This window comes from Charadrius vociferus, unplaced genomic scaffold, assembly GCF_000708025.1.
Source record: "Charadrius vociferus isolate BGI_N301 unplaced genomic scaffold, ASM70802v2 scaffold783, whole genome shotgun sequence".
NCBI classification, from domain to species: Eukaryota; Metazoa; Chordata; class Aves; order Charadriiformes; family Charadriidae; genus Charadrius; species Charadrius vociferus.
Window position 1 is genome coordinate 355,470 of NW_009647834.1, and position 565 is coordinate 356,034.

Sequence of the window (565 nt, forward strand, 5' to 3'; positions counted from 1 at the left end):
GGTGCCACGGTGCAATCGGGGTAACGAGAGACAGCGCCCATCACGCTCAGAGAAGGGGTTACTCTCCTGCGGGCAGAGCTCCTGCCTCTCTCCCCGCGTCGCGAGAGCTGTAGGAGGGTGCGGAGGCTCAGTCCCGCGCGTGGCCTCGCTGGACCCACGGGGCGCTGGTGGGCAGAGACCCTCGGTCGCGAGCATCACCTTTGCCCGCCGGCATCTTTCAGGCCCAGCACCAGGAGCTGCTGTCCCAGCAGCAGGACGTCATCCTGGCCACGCAGTCGGCGCAGGCTTTCCTGGACAAGCACGGTCACAGCCTGGCTGGGGAGGAGCGGGACCGGCTCCAGGGCCGGCTGACGGAGCTGAAGGACCAGTACACGGCTTCCCTCTCGCAGTCGGAAACGCGGCTGAAGCAAGTGCAAGTCCTGCGGGATGAGCTGCAGAAGTTCTTGCGGGATCACGGGGAGTTCGAGGCTTGGCTGAAGCAAGCGGAGCAAGATCTGGAAGGGATGTACAAGGGGGACAGCCACCCCGCCGCCCTCCGGCAGCTGCTCCTGCGGCAGGGGGGGCT

At 66.9% G+C, this 565-nt stretch overlaps 1 protein-coding gene across 1 annotated transcript in view; it reads left to right on the plus strand.

The window, feature by feature from the left end:
• Positions 1-565, plus strand: part of MACF1 (microtubule-actin crosslinking factor 1) — a 166,058-nt gene that overhangs the window by 93,403 nt on the left and 72,090 nt on the right. The window contains 1 exon segment of the mRNA XM_009882791.1: positions 222-562. Within this exon segment, the coding sequence (XP_009881093.1) occupies positions 222-562 (341 nt within the window).